Source organism: Clupea harengus, chromosome 2 (genome assembly GCF_900700415.2).
Source record: "Clupea harengus chromosome 2, Ch_v2.0.2, whole genome shotgun sequence".
Taxonomy (NCBI): Eukaryota; Metazoa; Chordata; class Actinopteri; order Clupeiformes; family Clupeidae; genus Clupea; species Clupea harengus.
Window position 1 is genome coordinate 25,277,240 of NC_045153.1, and position 19,182 is coordinate 25,296,421.

Genomic DNA, 19,182 nt, shown 5'->3' on the forward strand with positions numbered 1-19,182 from the left:
CTTAAGGCCTGAAATAATACCTCGTCGTCACAGGTCTCCACTTTCTTCCCTTTCTTTCCCACATCATCATCCTCTTCGTCATCCTCGTCCCCCTGGTCCTCGCTGTCCTCATCTTCGTCCTCGTCCTCGTCGCTGTCCCCTCCTTTCCTCTTGCGCTTGCGGCCTGCCGTGGGCGTGCCCGTGGACGGGGTCTCCTCCCCGCCGATGTTGCTGTCCCTCTTTCCCGTGCGCTTGGCGTAGATACTCCTCATCCTTCAGCGCGGGCACACAGAATAACAAAACATGCAGACGGCCATTTTAGGGGTTCACGAGAGGTGCGCGTGTTCTTTATCATTGTGCATTATGTATTGTGCCAACAGGCAAAAACATCCCGAAAGCCGTTTTGGGAAATACTCACTTGCGAAGCTTGCCCTCAATCACCCATTTGTCTCTCCTCAAGTTTGTCATGTGATCGATGTTTTTGTCAATTTCACTGCGAGGGGAGAGAGAGAGAGAGAGAGAGAGAGAGAGAGAGAGAGAGAGAGAGAGAGAGAGAGAAAGAGAGATGAAGAGAGAGAGAGAGAGAGAGAGCTCAGTTCTCATCTCTGCCTTCTTTGTTTACATGCGTATTTGCATGGAGGAGACTCGGCTCAAGAGCAAACAATGTCAAGTGCCAGGTGCACAGCGACTGAATGCTAAGCAACAGTATCAGTGTTTTTGATGTGCGTCAGACGACAGCTCAGATTCTTCTACACTAGATAGTCTGACACCGTCGCTAGGCTTTTGATATACTCTCCGAGCAGCCACTGCGAGTAAACCTCTTGAGATAAAACACAACGCATCTAGCAAATTCCCATCGCATTAATTAAGATTGTTTGTTTCAGTGCTTCAGAGGACAGATTTGTTTTCTTTTTTAACTAACATCCAAATGTCAAAAAGGATTACATGCGTGCATTTCTACAGCATCTCAGGCAAAAAATAGCGACTAGCCTCTGTTTGAACACATTTCTGACTATTTATTCAATGTGATGTTAATCTTTCCATTAACATTTTATAACCTTCATCGCTGGGTTAGTCATTCCTTATTCCAACACTATCCTGAAGCTTACAAGTATTTCATAAATACGAAATAATCCTCAAATGCCTGTTTCAAAAGGGAAAGTCAGTCTCCACTTCAATACTTCAAATGGAATTTCTCAAATGTACATTCTTGCCCTCTACCAGCAGGGTGTGCCATGTCCAAGAAGTCTCACCTGACCACGCTCTTGCTGCAGGCCAGCTCGTTGACCAGGAAGGCCAGGATGGAGGCCTTCTGGGCCGGGGTGTGCGACTGGAAGGCCTTGGTCTTCAGGCTCTGTGCCAGCGCGGCCAGCTCCGTCTGCAGCGGACCGCAGTGGGCATCCATGTAGATATGCAGGATCTCCGACACGTTGTCCCGGTTGATGCCGACGTTGGTCAGGTGCTCCCCCAAGGCCGTCTTGGCCTGGAAGCAAATGCAGAGAGCGCCAGAGAGAGAGAGAGAGAGAGAGAGAGAGAGAGAGAGAGAGAGAGAGAGAGAGAGAGAGAGAGACACACACACACACACAGGAAGTGAGCGTGAGAGCAAAAACTTGAAGAGTGCGATTTTCGATTTTCAAAGACGAAAAATAATTCCTTCCTATCATTGCCACAAAGATGAGGCTTTCTCTAATTTCCCCACGCAGTTCTTTTTGAGAAATAATCGAAAGCCTAATAAAAAAAAAAAAGCGTGACTAACTCTCCAAGATTAAGCGTGGGTGAAATTGCTTTGGGAATGAACCGAAATTCTGCTCTTATTGTAGATACACTGTTAAGAGCTCCAAACACAGTTAGCCTCTGAAACAGATAAGCCCCATTCATTTAACCACACTGAGCCAAGACACTGATAACAGCCTGCTTGTGTGTTCTAATCACAGTGGTGCATACGTGCCTGTGCACTAAGCAACGCTGTACTTGCACACTAATTGCTCCTGCTTACTGCATACTCATCGCTGACAGAAGGACTCCCTTTACCTTTACTCTGTTTGAATGGCCAAACTCGTACTTATCATTACAAACTGCGAAAGTGATCCGTATATATACACTGTCTGTTTATTCCCTTGTTCAAGACTGAGATTGAGTTCTTGGATTCCCAAATCACAGACAATTACAGATTGTGTCACTGGCCATCTGTGAGTGCATATGGTCGCTCACATTTTCAATGAGTCTTTTGTCTTTGTTTTTTCTATTTGATATTTTTCAATGGTTTTCTATGATGAGGCTGGTGCTTAGAAGTCGAGGACTGCATTGCATCAGCCTACATTTCTACCCTAAATGGGGAATTTCTCTCTCTCTCTCTCTCTCTCTCTCTCGGTCTTACCCTGTGTCCGGGGGGCAGGCCGGGGTCAGAGACGGCGGCGGTGAGCATGCGCACCAGCAGGCCCTGGAGCAGCCGGGCCCCGGGGCCGGCGTTGAGCAGGCCCTCCTGCAGCGCGCCCAGCCCCGGCACGTCGGCCGCCGGCTCCACTCCTAGCACGTGGCCGAAGCTGCGCAGGAACTGCATCACCATCAGGCACTCGGCGAAGGTGGCGCCGGGCAGGAGCAGGCCAGGCACGCGGGAGAACTCGGGCAGAGGCTGGCGGGGGGGAGAGAGAGTGAGAAAGGAAAAGAGGGGGAGAGGAAGAGAGAGAGAGAGAGAGAGAGAGAGAGAGAGGGAGAGAGAGGGAGAGAGAAGGAGAGAGAAGGAGAGAAAGGGTTAGCTCATGCCGCTCATCCTAAAGACACATACAGTTCAAATGCCCTAAGATTCGGTGCACGGGCACATTCCCATGGGCACGAGGTGCAGGGGGTGAGGTTAGCTGTGTGTGTGTTTCTCCCCCACCGATACTTAAATCAATTAAGTCGATTCACGTTTTTTTTTGTAACTGTAGACTACACTGTGTGTATGTGTGGGAGCAATCTTCATTGCATCCACAGATGAAATGGATCATTGGGAGTCCACTGACAACTCCAGTAGCTGGGCTGGGATCTGAGGATTTGGTGAGCTGGGTGAAACGGGGCCGACATCCAGGAGCCTGCAGCTCTGTCACATGGAAATGATCAGGAGCTCAGCAGGCTGGCTGGCTGGCTGGCTGCAGCTCTCTCTCTCTCATGGATGCTGGGCCATAGCAGTAGCCACTCTATGGCATCACGCTGACCCAGACAGACCTTCCTCTCTCAGTGCAACCCAATATGGCAGATGCAGTCAGGGAGCAGTGTCCTCCTGTAAGCCTGCCAAGGACCAGAGCGGAGAGGAGCGGAGCGAAGCGGAGCCAGGAGCGGGGCAGGCTCCACTGCTCAGGATAGTTTAGACTCAAGCAAGTCAGGCAAGTTAGGTTGAGCGAAAAATAACTCATATCAGATCAAGCAGAATGAAACGGTGTAGGGATCTAAATGGTATCTAGAATGTGATATGGGCAAATGCACAATTCTGGATTTAGAAGGGCAAAAAAAAAAAAGATTCAATTTGCCCTCATTCTGGGAGTGAAGGCGAGTAACAGCCCACTCATATTCTGCTGGCGCAGGCCCAGGCTTTATGGCCCTTCTCCCCCCTCCATCCAGCGGGGATTAGGCTACCTTATGATCGGCGAGGCACATATCTTCATTGGGCTTCTTCAGCTCCCTGGCCATCTCCAGCTCCAGCCTGCGCAGCTCCAATTTCCGCTCCTTGTTTAAGCGCTTCTCGTCGCGCTTCTCCTGCTTCAAGCGCTCCCTCTCCTGTAGCCAAATGATGGAAGGGGTGGGGGTGGGGGTGGGGGGGGGGGGGGTGGAGAGAGAAAGTTAACAGTGCATGCTATCGCTGCCACCACAGACAATCGCGTTAAGGATTATGTCATTACAATTCAGCGGGAGCGCTGGGCCTCTCGCTTATAAATTGCAGCGCTTTCACTGAAAATTGCTGCGAGGCCGGATTCTCAGTTTTATTCACAGTCCATATACTCTGGGGGAGGGGTGGGGGGGGAGGAAAATGGTGAGGTGGGTGGAGAGAGGGAAGGAAGGAGAGAGGGGTATGAATGCGCACCTCTGCTTTCTTCCTAGCGTCCACAGCTTTCATCAGCATCATGTGCTGCCGCCTCCTCTCCCGCTCCTGAAAAAAGCACAAACACATTAGCCATCAGAGAGAGAGGGAGGGAGGGAGGGAGAGATATATAGAGAAAGAGATAGATTAGAGATAGAGGTGGGAGAAGAGAAGAGAGAGAGGAAGGGGGAATAGAAATGACAGAAGTGACAGATGAAAGGAATAAGGGGGAAGAGTGTCAGAGGTAGACAGAGAAGGAGGAGAAAGAGGAGAAGGAGAAAAAGAGAAAAAGAGAGTGCATCTGATGGGGACACAGAACGAACCAACGAATACAGCACAGCGGAAAAAAACTAAACAAAAACAGAAGCAACACAAATAAACACACAGCGAAAACAAATGGCCTGGCTTTGTGGATTATTCAGAGGAGCTTTAAGGACAATAACACATCGTCAGTGGGGAGGGAGTAAAGCAAAAGGTAGGGAAGCAACAGTTATTGAGGAGTAGGAGCGGTGTGGAGGAGGAGGAGGAGGAGGAGGAGGAGGAGGAGGAAGCATACAGTGAGAGTTAGCGTTCAGCTCTGAGACCTGTTTGCACAGGCAGTGCAAGGAAGCAAACAGGTTTGGCTGCAAGCGGTCAGTCAACTAAACATCTGCATCTGGTGGGGGGTGAGGGCTTGAAGTAGGAAACTTTTTCAATTACGGCATGTGTTATCCATTAAGCCGGAGGCTACCAGGGGCCTGTTTGTCATCTCTCGGTACAAAGGAAGTACAATTAAAAAAGCAGGGAGAATTTTAAATGGGGTTGGAAATAAGCTCCGCAGCGATCAATGGCCCTTCTCTCTGAATTAAGATTTCAGGCAAATGCATGAATAATGGCGGGTTACTTTTAATAGTTTATGGATTAAAAAGGCCTGCCTGAGAGGGGCCTTGAGAGGAAATCTTTATCTGTGCTCGGCTGCTGCCTGAAACGGGATAGATGATTTCTGCCTGCTGCTGCTCCGCAAGCGCGGCAAAGTCTCGGCCATTTTGTTTCCGTCTCATTTCTTAAGTGCTTTTTAAAAGGGTGATGCACGCGAGTGAAATCTGTCTATCTATGACTGTGTGTGTGTGTGTGTGTGTGTGTGTGTGTGTGTGTGTGTGTGTGTGTGCGCGCGCCTGCAAGTGTTTTAGAGTGTATGTGTATACGTGTGTGTGTTTTGAGTGTCTGAGTGAAAGTAGGTTTGTGTGTATGTGTGTGTGTCTGCATTAATATATATGTCTCTGTGTGTGTGTGTGTAAGTGTGTGACTGAGTGTGTGACTGTGTGCATACGTTTGTGTCAGAGGGGGAGGGGGTGATGTGAGGGCGGACGGGGAAGCTCTCATATATCAAACTCAAAACAAGTGTGGAATGAAGGAATGCCTCCCCGATGTTGGGGGATTTGGACTGAGGTCAGCAGGCAGACAGGACAGCTGCTTCTCAGGGGGGGGATGAAGTGATCTTTTATGGGCCCCGTGGATGTTCATCCACTTCAAAGGGAACATCGCTGGCTAACACGCATTCGGAGGACGATACAATGGAACACAAACAAAAATAGATCAATCCACAATGAAATGGATGAGTCCTTTCAGACTGTGAGAGTGCATTGCAGACTCTGTCGGATCAAGAACAGCAAATACTTTGAGGGGAAATAACTTTCTCTTTTTTTTTTTTAAGAAAAAGAATTGGGTGTAACGACTAAACAGGTGGTCTTTATTTCTTGCCGAGATTACAAAGCAGATGTAAGCAATGCACCTTGCCGGAAAGCCATGCAGAAGGAATGTAGAATGACAGCAGCCACGGCTATTCTTTATGCACTGATATGACAACCATATATCACAACCAACTCACAATGCAGATGTTAGATGTACAAAAATAAACATACCCATACCATATCTAGTCTAAGCCTCTCCAACTCCTGGCAGAAAGAGTTGATAAAGTATTACAAGACAGGAAAAAATAAATAAATTCAGTCACAAATCACAAAGTTTCGTTTTTTTGTTTTTAAAAAGGATCCCAAACCCACACCCTTAAGACAGCCGCAACCCAATACAACAAGGCTGAGGAGAAAAACTGTGGTAGAGTAGAAAAAATAAATAAATAAAATGAAAAATCACTGAGTATTTTTGGAGTGGTTACATCAAAGAGAAAAGCCCTTTTTTTCCCCCAGAGAGACTCGGGAGAGAAGGAGTCGAGATTGAAAATGACGGGCGTGGCAGGGTGCTGGAGTGCGATACCCACCTGGTGCTTCAGAATGACTGCCTGCTGTCGGCGCATCTCCTTCTCCTGCAGCAGCGAGCGCGGGAGGGAAGAGAGCGGGGAGAGAAAGACAGAGTGAGTAAGAAAAAAAAAAAAAAAGATAAAACTAAATTAAAAATCCAAACAGACTCTCATTTCCATTACCGTGGAAGAGAAGGGGGTGGTGAAAAAAAGCTGACACTCAAACTAACAAAGTTTTTATTTTTTTTTGTTCTTTCTACCTCCCGCAGCACTTATTCCTCTGAAGGTTTGAAATCCCTCTAATCTGATTGGCAGGCATGGAGCTGGGCCAAGATGCCAAATGGAAATGCTGGAGTCATCCACAGACAGGAGCCAGGCCACCAGCCCTCAGTGTAGCGCTCGCGCTAAAGCTGATTAGCATGGAGGAGCCAGGCCACCAGCCCTCAGTGTAGCGCTCGTGCTAAAGCTGATTAGCATGGAGGAGGCTGGCTCTGTGCTTCAGGTACGTTCACCCCAAAAACATCCAAACATGGTCTCTAACAGGGTTACGTTACTTTAAGGGCTTTGATGACATGATATGGATCATAACTGTACAGGCTAATCTGTTGAGTTGCCTTCTGTGAGAAGTCAGAAAAACAGTTCTGCCATCACGTGCACTGGCTTGCTCATGAGTCTAAGGGTGGAGTCAAATGTATTAAAAGAGAAGAGAGACTCATCTAACCTTAATGCGTTTCTCAGCCTCCAGTATTTTGGCATTGGCTACTTCCTCCTTCTTCTTCCGCTTGGCCTGGGCATGTAAAACAGTGGGACAGCTCAGGCATCAGCATCACACTCAGTCAAAACCCGTTTCCATCACACACACACACACACACACACACACACACACACACTCAGCACATGAGCTCTGTCAACGAGCCAGAAATCTGAAGTTTCAGAGCAGACATTTTTCACACACACAAGCGACATTTCTGCATGCACCTCATGACCGCAATAAAGCCAGAAACTTTGTTCAAACTCACGCACAAAGCGATTACATTCGGAGGTTTTAACCCCGGCGCCGAGCACTCATTTTAATAAATATGACACAAAGTCAATGTCAAGGATTTTGGATTAACTTGGCAAACCGCTTGATTGAAAGGACAGGGGGAAGAAGAAGAAAAAAAAAACACCCTGTTTAACACCATAAGGGGGTACAGTAAATGAAAATCATTATGGGAGCCCATTAAAATCGAAGCGCAACACTGGGGGGGCTTAAAAGTAGCGGGAGGTGGAAGGAATAAATTAAGAGAAATTCCAATATGTGGTTACGAGCCAGGGGAAAAAAAATCCTGTTAGATCCACTTGCTGACCGTGTCGACTTACTGAGACTTTGACTTGGTGCGACTAAGACAGCATGTTGCCTCAGTAACAATGACAGCCGTATACCCTGAGCAGGGGACTGTGCAGACAAGCATAGCCAAACAACTTCCACTTTGCTATGCTAATTGTTGTTTACTCCAGCACCAACAACGTATGTGTTGGCCTTTTACCGATAATCATTATTTAACTGACTAATCGTGAATTTAAGCAAAAAAAAAAAAAAAAAAACACCAGCTTGTGGGAGTTTTCAGCGTGCCTCTTTCAGAGTGTGTGAGTGAGCTCGGTTAAAGTGCAACTCTGGCCGTACCTCAAGAATCTGCTGCGCCCGATGCTCTTTCTCCATGCGAATTTGCTGAATCCGCTTGATCTTCTCCTGTTCAGATGAGTGCAGGAGAGAATTAATGAATTGAATCTGCAGCCCCTGCGCTGGCATATCAGGGTAAGTAATGCTTTAAATAGTGCAGAGAATATCTGCTTGCTACTGAACACACGCTGCAGACGCACAGAAAAAAAGTGTCTAAAAACAGGCCCCTTCACACATGTGTTTTAAAAAGGGTTTAAAAGGCAGATCACACACTGGCGGTCTTCAAAGCGCCATTCGTGCCTTTAGATCTTCTTCTGCGAGAGGGAACAAAGCTCACCTCTCTTGTGCTTGAAGGAAGAGCATGTCACATTGTGTAAGAAAAACGGAAGAGCAAAGTGATTCTTTCCCCTTCTCCCTGGGAGTGTAAGAAAGAAAGAAAGAAAGAGAGAAATAAAGAAGAAAAAGAGAAAAACAGACAAAGGTCTCCTCACCTGCTGTTTGAGAATCTTCATCTGCTCCCTCTGCCTCCTTCTCTCCTCCGCTGCCATGATGGCTGTTCAACAAAACAAAGGTGCAGCTTCCATTAGGACCTCAAAAGGGCAGGTAAGACCATAAACTGAACACTTGGAGAGGAAGTGATGCGTGTCTGCTCACCTTGCTGTTTCCTGGCCTCCTTGGCGGCCCGGGCCATGGCTTGCTTCTCCAGCTTCCGCATCATTTTGATCTGGGCTGCCTGCCGTGCAATTTCTGCCAGCAAAGAGAGACAGTCGTTAGTGTTTGCCCCTTTTCCCTGCCCATGTGACGGTGACAATACTGAGAGGATCGGTGGCAGAACGCACCATGCCGATGAACACTGAAATGATGCCTATATAAATGTGGCAACCACACTTCTTCATGCAAACTACATGGTCAAGAATGACTGGCATTGGTAGATAGAGGTCGGCGTGGGATGGGTTACTCAGGCCCGCTCCTGTACAGATCCTGTCCCACTCCTGCAAAGCGATGTCATATTTTTGGCACTCCCACCCGCATCTTTCACATTTGGTCTCACTGCCGCCCACAGACTCCAGCAGGTAGACGTGTACCTGGGATGGACCTTTCAGTCCCGCTGCTGCCCACTCCCATGGAAATGTGCCATGCGTAAAAAACACCAAATCGTATGCCCGTTTATGTAAAACATGGGTTATTTCTGGCTGCTCTCCTATAACATTCTGTAGTTTAGGAACAGAAAATCTGCTTTTATTTCATTTCATACATATATTTCTATTTTGCGGGAGTCCCGCGAGTCATGTCTTTCTCCCTCTCCAGCACACGCATCAGTTTCTTCCTGCCTACACCCGCCTGCCTGCATCCACCCACACACACACACCCACATACACACACACACACTGACCCGCCCACCCACCCACACACACACACTGACCCGCCCGCACGCCGCAATCCAAATTAGTGCCACACAGCACTCTTCTGCACTGGGATTACTCCCGCAGGAGTACAGAGGAGGAGTACACCTCTATTGGTAGCCTTGGTCAATTTCATTGCAACAGTGCCTAGGACGTCATTTCAGTAAACCCCCAAAAGGTGTCAGTGTGGAGCAGGAGGGGCCAGGACAATGCCCTGCGCTTTAAACTGCATTTGAACCCAGGATGATCCCCAACACAGAGAACATCACCAACGCAACTGGCCTACACAGACGTGTATTTTGTGGTTTTCCCTCCCACGATAGAGATCACTCCCTGTGTAATTAGTCCGTGAGTAAAGGTGGAGTACACACAAGGAGTAGCTAAACAAACCCACCTTGAGCTTCAAGCTTGCGAAGGAGTTTGGCATCGGTGGGGCTTGGGAGGTTTTCCCCGCCAACGTTGGGAGGGCGCCCCTTCCTGCGCCCCTTCCTGCCATGGGAGCCTTCGCCCGGGGACAGCTGCTGCTGCTGCTGCTGCTCCTGGTCCTGGTCTGGGTTGGGGGGACGCCCGCGTCTCCCCTCCATGGCTAAGACTCTGGGAATGATCTCTTCGTCCTTCAGCAGCACCCACTGCAAGCCCTGTGCAAAGATGGCAAAGCCCCATTAGACAGACCCTACTCATGCCCCCCTGACACACACTCAACAGACAGACTTCCCTTTCTTTTTTATATTTCAAAGGGATTTGGGATGTATTTGTGAGGTAAAATAGAGGGGATTCTCAGGGGAAATTCAACTGTTTTGTCAAAATAGAGCCTTATTTTATGTCTCAGTTGTGTGCAGAGGCTCAAAACAACAATAACCAGAAAGCCCCTAGCCAGTAGTGGGCATTCAAATGATTACCTCCGGTCCCTCTCTGGCTTCATGGAAGTCACCAACTTTAATCTTTGCACTGAAGCTGAAGTTATCACGGGTGATATCACATATTCCATGTCTGGCCAAATACTACATAAAAAAAAAGACAAAGAAGACTTAGTTAGTGAACCAGGAGATACATAAGCATTTAGAACTACCCCTACCAAGCAACCTCAAGCTACTGACCATAAGTGGAGTAGTGGTGAGATGTGACTAATGTTTCATTATAATAATTATCCTTGATATAAACAGACAACTCGTATTCAAAATATAAACCATTCATTTAATAAAAGGTACAAATTAAACCAGACAGAGAAAATAACACTGACAGAATAATGACAGAAAAGCACTTCTCATTTGTCATCTTTTTCTGGCAATATTTCCCCATTTTCAAAACTCATTAAGGAATGAATGGAATTTAACAATGTAACAGCCATTATAAATTGTAAATATTGTTAGAGTGGCCATTAAAAACAAAAACCATACAAAATGCCTTCATGAATCACTTTAATTGTCAAATACATTTAGTTTGATAATCCCTTTTTAACACTGACCCTCCCTACAATCACACACTAACTGGGGGAATCCACTGTAATGGGCTGAAATCAAGGCTAACTGAACAGCCCAGGTGTGCCGTTATGTGCATCATAGAAATGTTATATTACTTGTAATCATTTCATTAACCGAAAATGAGGGATAGTGTTATTTGCTTGCAAACGTGTCACCTACTTTAACAACATCTGGATACTGCCGCATTTTCTTGCCACAGGGAGCGTAGTACGCCACGTCTCCTTGAAGACGCCCGCCTACATTCCTGATGCGGGTCTCCCTCTGCCACCTGCACAGCACATCAGACACGCCGACCACCATTACTGAACAAGCATTCATCTTCAATCAGCAAATCACTCCTCACAACAGCTCATCAAAAACATTAATTAACACAAACCAAATGAAAGACACGCGCAGACAAATGGTGCCTGTAACTAATCCAGTGTATACCGGAAGGTAAAAAAAATATAATTTAATAAAATAAAATAAGAAGAATGATCTGCCAGGGGCCGTGGCACAGGGTTTGGGCTGGAGCGATCCCATTTTCCCTCCGTTCATCATTCATTCAAAACAGGCGTCCGCTGCCCACAGTTCTCTGACAGCTGGTCGTCAATAGCAAGCGTGTCCTTGGGAGCGCGGCTGTTTATAACAATGAGCTCAGTGACGGGAGACCAGCAGAGGTCAGGACCTTGCCCTCTTGCCTCATAACTGTCCCGGGTTCATGCAGGAATGGAGAGAGGGGAGGAGAGAGAGAGAGAGAGAGAGAGAGAAGGGAGGAGAGAAAAGGGAGGAAGAGCGAGAAGGAAGGTGAGAGGGGAGGGAAGAGGTGAGAAAAAAAGAAAAATAACAGCAGTGAAAGGTGAGAAAAAGATGAGAAAGGAAAAAAAAAAACAGCAAAAGGAAGAATGTGAAAGTGAGAGAAGGCAAGAGTGGAAAAAAGGAGATATGGTGAGAAAGAGAGAGAAAGCTAGAAAAAAGGGTAGAGAAGGTGACAAAGAAAGCAAGAAAGAACCATAGGGAAAAAAAGAAAGAAAGAAAGAAAGCAAGAGAGAGAGAGTGGGAGTGGGGGTGTGGGCAGTGGATGTCCCCTGCAGCTGCCTGCAGCTGTGGCCTGTGCTCCTCCGCTGGGGGACCTGTGTGGCTGTGCTCCCCTCCATCTGTAATGAAACCTCCAGCACGATGGACAGGTGCCAAGGTGAAGCACCGCAATCCCCTCTCCGCTACGCCTGGCCTGTCGCCATCCTTTCTTTTTTTTATCCCTCTCTCTTTCACCTTCTCTTTTCAAAGGAGGCAAGGCTCGGGAGCTTAAGTGAGGCTGAGGTGAGAGTCTGATATCCTGGCCTGCATCTGTATTTCTGCATTGCTCTTGTCTCTTTCATTCTTTCTTTCTTTCTTTCTTTCTTGTCCATCCTCTCTTCTCTTTTTTTCCCCCTCACACCATGTCTTCTGAGGGCCTGCTGATGAAAAACATCCCCTGGCAGATGAAAGGGCCGGCTGGCGGGTGGATCAGTTGCTGTTTTAGGGGGCTGCTAATGTTGTGTGTGTGTGTGTGTGTGTGTGTGTGTGTGTGTCGGGGCTGGATGTGGTTAACCCCACCTATCTCTGCAGCACTGTCTCACTTCCTCCGCTCTCTGTTCTACAGGGACAACCCCGCCCCCCACCTGCCAGCTTTACACACGCACACACACACACACACACACACACACACACACACACACACACACACACACACACACACACACACACCTAGACAGACTCTCTTCACCACAGTCTGTGTAACCGAAAGCGGCTGTCTCGACGTCGAGCAGATTCATACAAAGGAAACAAGCTAACGACAAACCCAAGACTAAAACCCTGCGTTTATTCTTTGCCTTCCCTGGGCAGCTAACCTCAACAATAACTCTGACTGCCTCCAAGCACCCAGACGCAAACCGGCTCAGAGGCTACGTCTGTGTGTGTGTGTGGGGGTGTGAGAGTGTGTGCGCGCTGTGTGAGCTCTATGTGTGTGCTGTGTGTGTATACTTGTGTGTGAGCGCCTGCGGTTGTGTGTGTGTGTGCGCCTGCGATTGTGTGTGTGTGTGCGCCTGCGATTGTCTGCGTGTGTGCCCCTGCGTTTGTGTGTGTGGGGTGGGGGAGTGTGTGTGCTGTGTGAGCTCTATGTGTGTGCTGTGTGTGTGTGTGTGTATATGTGTATTTGTGTGTGTGCGCCTGCGTTTGGGTGTGTGTGTGTGTGTGTGTGTGTGTGTGTGTGTGTGTGTGTGTGTGTGTGTGTGTGTGTGTGTGTGTGTGTGTGTCTTACCCAAGCTCCAGAGGAATCCTCAGCTCCCGTTCATCTGTCACTCTCTTCCTCTTCCCTCCTGAGCCTAGCGGTCGGGGGTTTGGGTGGAAGACATGAGTGAAGCTTATAAGCACAGGCACTCCATCTCTGGAGCTCATGCCCTCACTGTAATAAGCCCCGTTTCTCCTGTTTTATAACGCTGCCTTAAATTTACTCATTCACTAGATGTCCTTCTTCTCAAGCAACTTGCGGTGAAACTAAAGTACACAGGTTTTTTTTTTTTTTTCACAAATATAGGCATCACTTCCCCAGGAACTGAAACATTGTTGTGTACTGATAATACTAGCAATTGCGTGACAAATAAGACTTGTTTTTTTGAGCTGAGGAGAGAAGACCCCACAGTTTGCTTTAAGGTTGTTAAATGAAAGCCGCATCTAATTAAACATCCTTAAAAAAAAAGCTTGTCTAGTTGCAGAAGTCTGCAGTCAAATTGCCCCTATGAACAACAGGCTCCAAATATACCATATTCACCACTGAAGAGAGTCCTACCTGAGGGAGGGCTGAAATTAAACGAGGACGACGGCATGTTGTGATAGGCCAACATGGCGGCGCTGGTCATGAGAGTGTTGGTGTGCATGCTGGGAGTTTTGATGACCTGCAGGTTGAGCGGGGACATGCTGGTAGACAGGCCCGAGGAGGAGCTGAGCAGGGCGGAGGCTTTGGTTAGTTTGAGCGGAGTCCTCTCCGCCTCGGTGTCGGTGGTGGCGGTCTCACTGCGCTCCTTCAGCCCCTCGGACGCGTCCGTGTCACTCAGGTTGCTCTCGGAGTCTGGGGGGGACGGGAGGGAGCGGGACAGGTGGGAGAGTATTTCATATTAAACTTAATACAAGTATTTCTATTTAACTTTATTCAATCTTCAACATTGTCAAAGGGTATTTCAAACCAGGTAAAAAATCTTACAGGGCTAAGGTACAGAGGGTGATCAAATTTTAATAAACCTTCGGGCTGACCTGATTGGCTGTCATCAGAGATTTCATCGTCGTCGTCATCTTCGTCTTCATCATCATCGTCGTCGTCATCATCATCATCCCAGTCCTCCACATCCTCGGCCGAGTCGTTGGAGTCCTTGCTGCTGGGGATGTCCGACTCCGTCCCCCGGAACAGGTCCACCAGCGACTGCACCAGGTGGCTCTGCTGCCCGGGACTCGGCCCCGCCGCCGCCACCATCGTCACCTTGGTGGGCTTGCCCTTACGGGGCCTGGGCGAGCTCGTGGCCGGGCCCAGCACCCCCGCTGTGGCCGAGGCCGAAGCAGAGGACGAAGCTGACAGGGAGTGTTCCCGGGCCCCCGTGGTGAGGTTGACGGGGGTGGAGAAGGCGGGGCTGGTGGCAGCCAGCAGGGGCTTGTCGGGGGTGCGGCTGTGGCCGCGGGGCTTGGTGATGAGCGCCAGGGGGGCCTCCTGCACGGCACTTTGGATGACCCCGTTGGGCTGCGGCGAGCACGGATGGCCCAGCAACGTGCCGGCCAGGAAGAGGTTGGAGTGGCCGCTGTAGGGAGACAGGAGACTGTGGCCAGCACCGGACAGGCTTTCTAAAGTGGAGAAATTGAGAGGAGGCAGCGAGGAGAAGAACTTTTTCTGGTTCTTCTGCGACAACGACGATAACTCCTGCTGGCTCTTCTGCTGCAGGGAGAAGGCCCGTTTGAAGTGCTCCTGGGAGAGGAAAGGCTGAAAAGAAAAAAAAAAAAAAAATGAAAAAGAGAGAAGTGGAAGAAGTGACTCAATCTGGCCGTTTGTACTGCATTACACAAGGGGTGTGTGAAGGCAAAAATCTAATTATTACCTAAAAATAGAAGTGCATTTTGAGGACAAACGCTGGACACGGTTTTCCCAGGCAACAGTATAGATGTCGATTTCAGGACGGAAAAGTAATTCTCTGCGTAATTCTTTTAAGTTAAAAAAATTACAAGCACCATCAGACTAGCGTGACTAATGGCCATTAGAAAGGGCTCCTTCAGTGCTCTCAAAAAGGTCAGGCCACAGACTGATGCACTTCACCATCGCTCGCCACCGTTCACACTCATAATTAGTTGAAAAGATTGCCCCCCCCCCCACCCCCCCGATAACTTCTAGCATCCACACGCGTTACCAAGTTAATTGCTTGTCAGCTTTCCTGAGGTATTTCCAATAGAGCTAACCGTGTTGTCACTTTCAGTCATGCTCGGCCCGAGCCAGCATGGAACACAATCAGACTGCTGATAACAGTGTTTAGACATTTCATTTTCTGACTGGAAGCCACCGGGTGACCTTTTAAAATCTGCACGTCAGAAACAATGACAATCAAGCATAAATTAAAGATAGCGCGCTAACACAAAAGGCTCCGGCAGAGGTAACAATAACAACAGGAAAGAGCATCACTGTGTTGTATTTTTTAAATGCAAAAGCCACCAGATTATTTTCACTTTGTAGATGAAAGAAAAGCACCAATAATTAACGACACTGGCCAAAATGACTCACAGAAGATAGCAGTGACCGCCACTGACCTGTCTCATTTTGAAGTTGTTGATTTGTAAGAGGGTCTCGTCCAGGAAGCTGCGACTGCTGGCATTGAAGCTATCGGACAGCACTGGGGGTTTGGGGGACGCAGTCGAAGCTTTGGTTTTGTGTGGAGGGGAGAGAGTCGGGGGCTTCGGGGAGGATGACAGCGAGGGCGGCCGGGGCGAGGACGAGAGAGACAACGGCTTAGGGGACGAGCAGAGGGAGAGCGGCTTGGGGGACGAGGAGGAGACGGACGGCGGCTTGGGCGAGGAGGACAGGCTGAGCGGCTTGGGCGAGGAAGATAGCGACCGGGGCTGCTTGGTCGAGGACACCAGGGGGACCGGCGAAGCCTCTTTGCGGGACTGGGTGACCAGTGCCAGGGGTTTGGCGCTGGCCGCCAGCCCGGTGGCCTGGATGACGCTCCGGTGCTGCTTGGGGCTCTCCTCCCTGGGCCTGGAGCCAGAGAAGAGAAGGGCCGGGGGCTGGTGCAAGCCGGAGGACTGAGGGGAGGACTGCAGGGGGTAGCGGGCAGAGAGAGGGCCCTCCTCAGCTGGAGGTCTGCACGCCTGGGCGCCCCCCCTCTGGTCTTGGCTGGGTCTGTCACAGGCCGCGTGAGGAAGGGTGGCCTTTTGATTCTCTGACAGACTCCGCATCAGCGACTGAAAGAGGAAGGGAAGCGGGAAGAGAAGGCAGTGCGTCAGAGATGACAAACACAAACACACTCAGACATGCATGCATGCACACACACACACACACACACACACTTCTGGAAAGCCAGACTACACCAACCAACACAGACAGGCACCTACAAGTGTGGCACCTACTAACAGATCTGCCCTTGACATTTCCCAGCGCAACCCCTCATTGAAAGAGGGATATATTACCCAGCAAAGAGCCTGCCTTTATAAAACACAGAGCTTGGTCAAGGGGGGGGGGGAGGATGACAGCCACTTCCTCACAAACATGACATGTTTTGATGAAAAGACCCCCGAGTGGCTGAGGAAAACAAGCCACATCTTTCAAGAAGTTCTGACAGCAGAAACCCAATCTACCTTGACCTTCCTGCTGACTGGCCTTTCTTTCTCCAGGTCGGAGTCCTCGCTGTCGTTGCTCTGATCGTCGTCGTCGTCTTCGTCGTCGTCGTCCTCCTCCAGGTCGTCTAAGTCGCTGCTGCTCACGCCATCGCTGGAGCTGTCGGAGGAGGATGCCGATTCGCTGTCGCTGTTGCTGTTGCTAGAGATTTCCGCCGCTTTCTTGCGGAGTTTCTGAAACGGAGGAGGTGAGGGGGGGAGGGGGGTGATGGTGGTGTCAATCAACAACAGATGCTCTAGCTAAACTAGCAGTCAACCTTTCCCACGTGCTGGTGACAGCTTCCCACCGTTTCGGATCAACAGACACACAGACTGGCACCTTAGATCAGGATTGTGCGTACACACTGATAGGCCTCTTTGTGCTCTCCTTTCACAAAAGCCATTACAAGGAGGATGGAGGCTTGCCTACCTTCTCTTTAGATTTCTGGATGAGCTTCTCCGCTGTGTGGCCCAGCTCCTGGTTACTCTTCCGGCTCCGGGGTGACGAGCCGGGGGCCTTCGTGGGCTCGGTGGCGGAGGGGGTAGAGGACGTTCCCCCTCCAGAGCCTACCAAACCTCCACTCCCATTGATGGTGCCGTTTACCCCTGCAGCCAGCATCACACAGGAACACAGGCTTCGAACCCAGCGCCATAAGAGACTCTACACTCTACATGCAATCACTGTACCCTTCACTTAGTGCACATCCAGCACAAATGGTAACAGAATGCAGGATTAAAACATGCAAAGTGAAAAGCAACAGGGAAAAAAAAAACAGCCTGTGTTTGAGCTTTGTGTGTTGGATTTCTGCCTTTTCTTCTGAAATAGCAGGTGGTGCAGCCCGCCACCCGAGGCTAGGAGCGAACTAAAAACAGTTTTGACCGCTTGAGCCGAACACTTGCCAGAGGACAATCATGTTCGCAAATTCGTGGTGTGATAACGCAGCACCTGCTCACTAAACCAATGCCCTCGTGTGTCTTTTGCCGCTGCCTGTAGGGTCAATTAAAGCCGCTCTCCCTTGGTGCAGTGCCGTTTGGTCAGGCGCCACTGTCCAGTTTGATTCTATATCGGTCGCGGGGTGTTGGTGGGTGTGAGAGCGTGGTAACGGTACCTTTGGAGGAGTTGCGTCCGTTCTTGGTGGGGGTGCGGGACTGGAAGGGGCCGCTGGGGTCCGGGCTCTGGACCGGAGGGGTGAACAGGGGCGGCAGACCGAGGAGAGGAGGGAAGAACGCAGCAGCAGCCACCCGGCCATGAGCCTCGGAGGCACGCCACCACTCTGAGAGAGAGAGAGGGGGGGGGGGCGGGGGGGGCAGAGAGAGAGAGGGAGAGAGAGAGAGGGGGGCAGAGAGAGAGAGAGAGAGGGGGGGGCAGAGAAAAAGAGAGAGAGAGAGAGAGAGAGAGGCAGAGAAAAAGAGAGCGAGAGAGAGAGAGAGGGAGAGAGGGACCACCAGTTACACACATCTGCCGTGCACCACTTCTTCTTCATTAAATTTCATCTCATGTGGTCACACAAACGAAGATTAGTCAGGTTCTTAGTCAAGGTCTGCATGCTGGGTGAGTGCGTCTGTGTAACCAGCTGTGCAATCTCTTAAAAAGCCCCTCTCCACTGATCTGTGCACGACTTTCTTACCACACATTCACTCACTCATTTTGACTTTATACACACACACACACACACCCACCCACCCACCCACGCAACACATTTCAGGCCGCCTTGCAGTGTGCGAAACCTTTCCCCTGTTTCCGCTTTGATGTCAGCTCTAGTGAGATGGCCTACACATTCCGCCAACGCTGATTTCATCCCCTCCATTCGTTATTGTAAACATGTTGAGCCCCTGGAAACTCAAAGCAGATTGGTGAGCTCATCCCAGAGGAGGGGGGGGGGGGGGGGGGCCCGAAGTCTCTCTCGGCTCCGCGCGGCGCGGCGCGGCGCTCTGTGACTTTTACAGCTGCCCGTGGAACCCTCTGTTCCAGCGCGCACGCAATTAATAGAAACCCGGTGAACATGACCTCTTCAAACAAACAAGAACCAGAAATACAACCCGAGAAAGGTCTGTTGTAAAAAAAAAAAAAAAAAAGAGAGAGAGAGAGAGAGAGAGAGAAAGAAATGAAAAACTATGAATTTCAAAAGAAGGATGTCTACCCCGTCTGTCCAGATTTATGCCCCTCGCTTGGGGCACCAAACTCTCGTCATGAAACGGTTTGGAGACGGCGCGGGGTTGCGTCCGAGGCCCAATTCTAGAGGGTTAAAGCCCTTCCTCGACCCTTACAATACCATCCACCATAAATGTCAGCCCCTGAATGCAGCCTGTTGAACTGATGGATGGTACCATAAAGGTGATACATGCTGGCCCCGTCAAAGTCTGCCACTGGAGCGGGGGTCAACAGGAGAGGCCATTTCACCACAAACAAAACAAGAAAAACTTTAACGCTCTCAAAAAAAGAATGACTGCGACCTTGAGGTATTTGAGAGAAATCCACCGTGTAATTACCATTTTTGAATCCA

General features: G+C 49.5%; 1 protein-coding gene across 8 annotated transcripts in view; it reads right to left on the minus strand.

Annotated features, from left to right (window-relative positions):
• The window catches only part of LOC105907948 (bromodomain adjacent to zinc finger domain protein 2B), a 69,898-nt gene that overhangs the window by 7,442 nt on the left and 43,274 nt on the right, over positions 1-19,182 (minus strand). For 3 of the 8 annotated variants that reach the window (XM_042710619.1, XM_042710621.1, XM_042710610.1), the window contains exons 4-25: positions 17,788-17,952; positions 17,109-17,284; positions 16,661-16,873; positions 15,614-16,267; positions 14,084-14,798; positions 13,623-13,901; positions 13,095-13,158; positions 10,976-11,084; positions 10,235-10,336; positions 9,730-9,973; positions 8,587-8,679; positions 8,424-8,485; positions 7,936-8,001; positions 6,991-7,056; positions 6,291-6,335; positions 5,941-5,967; positions 4,037-4,102; positions 3,592-3,732; positions 2,357-2,611; positions 1,233-1,462; positions 398-472; positions 21-252 (exon numbers count right to left, since the gene is read on the minus strand). In XM_042710619.1, coding sequence (XP_042566553.1) covers positions 21-252; positions 398-472; positions 1,233-1,462; positions 2,357-2,611; positions 3,592-3,732; positions 4,037-4,102; positions 5,941-5,967; positions 6,291-6,335; positions 6,991-7,056; positions 7,936-8,001; positions 8,424-8,485; positions 8,587-8,679; positions 9,730-9,973; positions 10,235-10,336; positions 10,976-11,084; positions 13,095-13,158; positions 13,623-13,901; positions 14,084-14,798; positions 15,614-16,267; positions 16,661-16,873; positions 17,109-17,284; positions 17,788-17,952 — 4,079 coding nt within the window. Of the gene's footprint in view, positions 1-20; positions 253-397; positions 473-1,232; positions 1,463-2,356; positions 2,612-3,591; positions 3,733-4,036; positions 4,103-5,934; positions 5,968-6,290; positions 6,336-6,990; positions 7,057-7,935; positions 8,002-8,423; positions 8,486-8,586; positions 8,680-9,729; positions 9,974-10,234; positions 10,337-10,975; positions 11,085-13,094; positions 13,159-13,622; positions 13,902-14,083; positions 14,799-15,613; positions 16,268-16,660; positions 16,874-17,108; positions 17,285-17,787; positions 17,953-19,182 lie in introns of all 8 variants that reach the window. The other 5 variants (XM_042710614.1, XM_042710617.1, XM_042710605.1 and 2 more) reach the window with 2 other exon arrangements.